We start from the raw sequence: 7,240 nt of genomic DNA on the forward strand, positions 1-7,240 counted from the left end.
ATTACTCCATATGTAATAGACTGACTATAGGACCAGTTTTATATAATACAATTTCATACAATATATATATAATTAGGGGGGTCCCCGCTCTATCTCGCCATCAGTTTGGTCTGAAAAACGTTGAACACCTCTGCCCTAAACTATTGGTCTCCCTGACACCTATAATAATGGTAATTTAATTCAGTCCATAACAATTCTTAAAAGAAAAAAAAAAACTTTAAAAACCTTGTTTAATTCATTTTATAGGACTTATCTTCAAAAAACAGAAACTACTGTACCATTTAGGTCAGAATTGAATGTGAAGGTCCTGTCTGAATAGAATCAAATCAAGTGACATTCTAAGTCACTTTTAGTTTTTAGTTTTTATTGCAATTTTTTAAAGGTTTCTGGAGGTTTAAATCCAGGAAATTGGACTTTGGAAATGTAAGCCCTGTATTCTAGAAAACATAAATGAGTCTTTATGTGCTTCTATTATCACTGCGGCTTAATATCGTCCATGCAGTATTGGCTTTCTATCACAACGCGACTCCTCTCTCTCCGAGATCTGGTGTCAGTAAAAGCAAATTTCTATTTTTAAACGCCTGACCTGTCGTTTTCATCATCCTACCACGATCGGATGATAAAAGTCACATTGAAAAGAAAAAAGCAACCATAGACCTTGATGTATTTTGGGTTTATTTCTGTCTCTGCAGCTTTGGTTTCTCTTTTAAGCTCTAATTCTCCTTCCTCTCTGGTGAAAGCCTAACTCCTCTACATCGGTAATAGGAGCATTCGTTCTTCATAAAAAAGGGCCCGGTGCAGATCAATAAGGTTTAGGATGCAGCTCAGACCTTCAATGGAACAGAAATCTCCCGAGTCAGCATACAGCTACACTTCAGCTCATCATTTCATCATAAAAAACCCTTAATTAGTCCAAAAAAACCACACTGAATGAGTAGTAAAACGGGTTCAGACTTAAATCTTGATTTTCTGAGGATGCAGAGGGACATACAGGCCGGTTTGGCCACTAACCTCTAGAAGTTTGAGATTGTCCAGGTCCAGGGAGCTCTCAGAGCCACCAGACTCCATCATGTTCAGGTTGTGGAGCGCTTGTTTGCCATCGCCTGTTAATACAGAAGAGTGAAGAACAGCGTAAAGGAGGGATCTACAGAGCTTTGTGTTGGACCATAAAAATGAAAACTCTAAAATGGATCTCGAGTTTCATGGTTGTAAGGTGATAAAATGTGAGCAGCTGGAGGATGAATACCTTTGCTCTAACTTGTTATGTGGACAGATTATAAATGCTACCAAAAACATTCAGACGGCCCTGAGAAGAAATCCATGTTTCCTGCTAGTCTTCACAGCTTGGCGCCATGGTAACTCACCGTGCATCATGCGGTAACCAAAGAAGGCTGCTACGGCGACCACAACCAGCACGGAGACTGTTGCCAGGGCGATAATTACCGTTTCCTCATTGCGCAGAGTTCCATCTGAAAGCAAGAACATGACAAAACACAAATCCAAATCACATCGTGACCTTTTTACGAGGGGGCGGGCTTTCTGCGCTCCATGTTAGGGAAAAGTCAAGGCTGGAGTCAATGGTTTGATTCATTACTGATGACTGGGAGAGCCCAAGGGAGGCTGTGATTGACATGCCAGGGTGAGCACGCTTGCTGGCACACATGCAGGAGTCAACAAGGCTCCCTTTAAAGTCTGAGATCTCTTGGCTCCTAATCAAAACAAGGAAGGCGCTGGAATAAACACAGACATATCCACTTTTCTCACACTACAGATGAACATATTGTTTGTTACCAATTGTGCTTGATGACAAACCTCAATCATTTTCAACACCCTTTATAAACTCTAGCTGGGGATTAGCTTTTATTATTTATTGATGTTCATAAGGGTCTAAGAGCTTTAAATTAGAAGTCCCCGACTTCCTGTTTACATGACAGTAAAACAAGAGACGACACCCCTCTCAGTCTCTATAGCAACCATAAGGCTAGAAACAGACCAGCTGTTTTGGATGCAAACTAAGCATCTGTTTTAAGGTGTTTTAAGGTGAGAAATGAAGGGGAGGGGCTAGTATTAACACCACCCTAGATAACCTGGTTACATTTATCCATACTCCTCAAATTAAATTGAAATATCTTTGCCCCAGTATGTAATTTGAATTTACTCTAATTCCAGTGTTTGCCTCGTGGGTTAGAGCAGTGTGTTTGTGATCTTACAAGTTTGCAAGCAACCGGTTTGATCCCCAAAGCCTGCTTGATGGCTCCCTGAGCATGACCCTTAACCCTGCAGCGCTCTCAGCTGCACAATGGGGGGTGGGTCAAATGCAGAGACTGAATTTCCCAATTGTGGGACAATTTTACAATTTACGTTTGTTTTTTTTTGTTTTTTTTTTTCATTTGATTAACCCAAAGTAACGTTTAACTGTTCTAACTAAAAAATTTTAGTGGCCCCTTCCAGGAAAAGCTATGGTACAGAGAAATTTCCAATGTATTTCCAAAACATATCATATAGTGTATATAGTAGAGCAGGGCCCTGCAACCTGTGGCTCCAGAGCTGCAAGTTGCTCTTTGGATCCTTCACAATGGCTATTTATACTGGTTAAAGATGATTAAAAAAAACTAACCAATGGTTTTGAATAAAGTAAAATAACAGTCTTAGTTTTTTAAAGAAAATTTTAACTGCAATTTCACAACAGAATGTAAATAATAATAATAATAATCTATTCTTTCTTGTCATTAGATCGGAAAGTTTTTTTTAAATATCATTTTCCACCAGTAATTTTATACAAAAGAAGATTTATTAAATGTTTTCTGTTTTTTCTTAATTTAAAACCTAAAAATACAACAAAAAAAAATGATTAAGGTGTTTCATAAAAAGGTCCTGTAATATTTGCTATTCCTTAAAGATGTTTTACGTGAAACTAAAACATTTCCACTTGAGGAGTTCTGGATAGAACTTACTGACAGATGAAAAACTTTACAATTTTGGTATATTTCCTGCTCTATGTGGGTTCCTCTGTCAGCTAAAGGCATGTTTTAGAGTCTCTATACTGCATTTAGTGATCATCTATTACTTAATTAGTTGACAATTATTTCAATAATCGATTAATCATGATTAATCAGAATAATTGTTTCAGCCCTTTTGGCTACATACAACAATCCGTGTCTTCATTAGTCTGTTTTAGACTAAGCAGAGATAGAAAGAAGCCTTTTTTTGAGAAGAAAAACCTCCATGCCCAGGTGAAACTTTGATCACCCTTTGCCTGTAGAAAAAAAATGTGTAAGAAAACAAACTTAAATTTATAGGTCGAAATTTCTAACATTTATCAAAGTATCATGTCATCAAAGTAAAACGTGGGCTGCACCAACATATCTCAGGACTTTATTTCACAGCAGGAAATGGGGTGTTAATCAAGATGCATGAAAATATGAACATTTTCAAATACTGACACATGATAACACAAACAATTCAGGCTGCTACTAGAAAGATAGGATTTAAAGATGAGGAGGATTGGATGACCCGAAGCACGCATCTAAATCAACATAAAATGTATTTAAACCAGATCTAAAGAATGCTGTTTGCAGAACATACTTTTGAAACAGATCAGATGCACAAAGCCAATATCAAAGACTGCCATCAAAAGATACATTAAGTTTAAGTAGTTTGATTGCGTGCACACTGATACAGCCAAGTTATATTGATATATAGGTTTTTTGTGCTTTTTTCTTTTTTGCTGTATGTTTTCCGTTTGTACTTTAACTGATAAACAGATCATTGGATCAGATTAAAGATTAAAGATTGAAAAGGTTCTGAAATCATCTGTAAACACAAGATTTTAACAGAGGTGTGTCATTTTTTTTTATTTGCTCTACATGAACAATGGCTCAAAAGTGTCAAAAAAGTATAAATCTGACTTAACAATTGCCTTGAAATCCACCTGAGCGCAACCAGATAAAATAAAAATTTCCTGTGGTAACTCTCAGCAAACACAAACAAAAATCAACTAGTCAATAACTTAATGGGTGGATGTGTAGTGCCGTACAGTGCTTTCACTTACACACTCTTTCTAGTATGAAAGCCTGTGATTATCATGACTTTGAGAACACATCAGACAACCTCACCTGGACTGTAAAGACTACCTCACTTGTCAAAAGGGCAGAGAGGCCCTGTTCTCCCTGCTGCACTCTGGGAAGAGGCTTCAGAGCATTCAATGCCGGTCCAGCAGATTCAAAACAGCTTCTTCCCGACCACCATCACACTGCTAAACTGTTGAAAAAAATCTATATCATGTCACAGACTCCGCATCACACTGATAACACCAAACCAAAATACTGCATATTTGCACCATATAATGCTCTGAAATTCCATCAATGCATTTGCACCACGTTTTTCTCCCACACTGTTGACATTTGACCACTGCTGCACTTTATGGAATGGAAATGTTCATTTCACTACTAAGCTGCTGCTCATTTACTGTCTGACATCTGTACAAAATAAAATATCGTTTTTTATGCACTCTATGAGTACAAAATGATAATAAAAGTTGTCAAAGTCAACGTCTATAATAAAGGGTAAATAAAACAAATAGAGTAAAAGCAGCATGTTCGTGTCTGCTTTGTTTTTTGGAATACATAAAGAGGATGACAGGTTGTCTTAATCGCTCCAGCAAAGTGTCTGCCTACTCTGGCTGTGAGATATTTATTGAATATNGAAAGTACAAAATGAAGGATGCATAAATGGATTGAAGATCATCTGTGGATTGATGGATGGATGTTTTAATGGACATCTGGGTGGCCTTTTCTACTTGTGTTTATATCAGAAAACTGATATAAACACAAACTCAGGCTTTTCTAGAAATGTTCAGACTGCTTTGGAAGCCTGAAAATAAACAAAATCTCTGCAGCTCACATGAAAATGGGTCACTAGAGTCTCTTAGCAGCATAATGATCCAAAACAAATGTTTGTTACCACAGAAACATTTTCAGTCAACAGTCAACCATCCTCTAAAGCAACTACACTGCCTAGATCTAAACCCTACAGAAAACCAAGACAAGATCCAAATATTAGAGAGGAATGTGTTATTCAGTTCCTTCCCCTGTGGAGTATCTCTGTGTTAATGTAGTACTCCCATCACCCTATTCTAATACCATTATCCAGGAGCTTTGTTTTTAGATCAAACACATCATGGCTCTATTTCCTACAGCAGTACGAATCTGCACAGACATGTCAGGAATTAATCCGGCAAAAACAGAAACAGGATTTAAAATCTAAGCCCAAATAAAATTACAATTTCGCAGGTTAATCAAAGACAATCCAATTCAATTATTCCTCAGCAGCTCTTTACTTTCCCCGGTTCTCTCTCTACGCAGCACAGCAGCCACCACCGTGCTCCTACTGTCTGTCTGCAGACAGCGGGCGCAGACGCTCTGTAATCTTTGGAATGTAGTAAGACGGCGCGGACGGTGGGAGAGCGTGTCTGCGAAAGGAGATGAGCTGGCGCTGACACCGCCCTGATCTCGCCGCACACGTTGCCTTCATTCACAGGTGCGGCGCAAGTAAAAAAAAAAAAAAAAAAAAAACACACGGAAGCTATTAATACGTCTGTTAGCTTTTTGACAGCTCAATGGTGCTTTGAAAGCGAGGAGGCTGAAAGGGAAACCATTTTACCTGCTGCGTCACTTCAACTCAAACAAAAAACAACAAATCACACATCCTAAACTTTAACACTTTTTTCCTGACTTTTACAGTTTTTGTAAACAATAAATCCATTTAGATGAAGACTTTGTGTTATAATGTCTAAGATTTAAATTTAAAACTCTGAAAACTTGAGCAATTTTAAATAAAACATTGAGTAACAACTTAAATCCACATAGAGATCATTGACATTAATTGGCAAACATTTTTTATATCATGTCTATTTTTCCCCTTTACTTCACCATGATGCATACAGATGCAGAAAACGGCATAAACAACCACATCTGGAGTAAGTGAAGGTTATCTGCATGTCCTCACCGATCAACTGAGGCGGCGTGGGGCTCGGCACCAAGAAGTTCTCCGTAAAGTTGACGTTGCACATGTCGCTGCCACAGCAGCAGAAGTGGTACGTTCCATTCTGGATCAGCGAAGGCAGCCTGGTCACCACGCAGCGGTCGTCATGGCACTCATGGTTATCGTCCAGGTGAGTCCAGCAACCTGAGGCAGGAAAAATTGGGATCTTTTGACTTTTTTTTTTTTATTCAAATGTCAAAAAGAGTTAGCAAACTGGAAAAATAGTTCTATTTGACATCTCACAGTAAAATAGATTAACCTTTTCTGTTTGCTCTATCAAACAACTTTGAACCCAATCAAACGACCAATTCAAACAGATATTTCCAATTAAATGAAGAAAATAAGTGAGCGTAAAGGTTAAGGTTTTTATTAAGACTCATTCTAAGCAGGAAAAAGCTTCACAAACTAGCCTTTTGTCCAACTTATAATCCACAACAGTTATTTTGTCACTTGTTTAACTATATATCAAATAGATGTCTCATTAAAAAAAAAAAAAAAAAACACAGGAAGCACTTATTCTTCTTAATAACTCTTCCGAATTCGCACAGGAAGTGACAGGTTTGCCACGGCCTAGTCAAAGTCTACACTGCAATTTGCCAGAGATGCTGTTTTACTCTATGAGCGCCGGAGCTTGGGTTGATAGTTTATTTTCCTTGATAGATGAAATCAGCATATGTAAGCTACTTTTTGTATTTAATCAGTAGCAGAAACAAAAAATAAAGAAAGAAACAAATAAATGTGTAAGTTGGTGTTACCTTGTTTGACCAGCTGTAGTTCACCCGGAGGGGTTTTCTCCCACAGGCCAAAGCAGTGCTTGCCTTTGGCACATCGAATGGTGGTGTTCTCTGGAGAGACCGAGCCTTCACCCTCCGTCACTCGCTTCACCTCCCACTGCTGCTGCTGGTCTGTGAAGGCACACTCCCTCTGCTCGCCCTGCGCAGCTGAAAACATGCAGAGGTATTTATTACCATCTTTGTTCTTTGCACCTGACAGGTCCTTGGACTCCGAGAGAGTTATTATTAGATCTCAACCAAATGAAGTTTGTTTCCCAGATGAAGATCTAACTTAGCATCATGGCAGATTCATCAAGGAAAAATCCAACAGATTGAGGAAAAATGAAGCCATAGTAGGGATGCACGATATTGGGATTTTGGCCGATATCCGATATGCCGATATTTTAAAACTCATGTAGCCGATA

At 38.4% G+C, this 7,240-nt stretch overlaps 1 protein-coding gene across 1 annotated transcript in view; it reads right to left on the reverse strand.

Annotated features, from left to right (window-relative positions):
- The window catches only part of bmpr2 (bone morphogenetic protein receptor type II), a 43,198-nt gene that overhangs the window by 14,349 nt on the left and 21,609 nt on the right, over positions 1-7,240 (reverse strand). The window contains exons 2-5 of the mRNA XM_015378703.1: positions 6,798-6,983; positions 6,007-6,186; positions 1,365-1,469; positions 1,012-1,103 (exon numbers count right to left, since the gene is read on the reverse strand). Of these exons, the coding sequence (XP_015234189.1) occupies positions 1,012-1,103; positions 1,365-1,469; positions 6,007-6,186; positions 6,798-6,983 (563 nt within the window). The remainder of the gene's footprint in view (positions 1-1,011; positions 1,104-1,364; positions 1,470-6,006; positions 6,187-6,797; positions 6,984-7,240) is intronic.

Source organism: Cyprinodon variegatus, unplaced genomic scaffold (genome assembly GCF_000732505.1).
Source record: "Cyprinodon variegatus isolate N-32 unplaced genomic scaffold, C_variegatus-1.0 Scaffold9, whole genome shotgun sequence".
Lineage (NCBI taxonomy): Eukaryota > Metazoa > Chordata > Actinopteri > Cyprinodontiformes > Cyprinodontidae > Cyprinodon > Cyprinodon variegatus.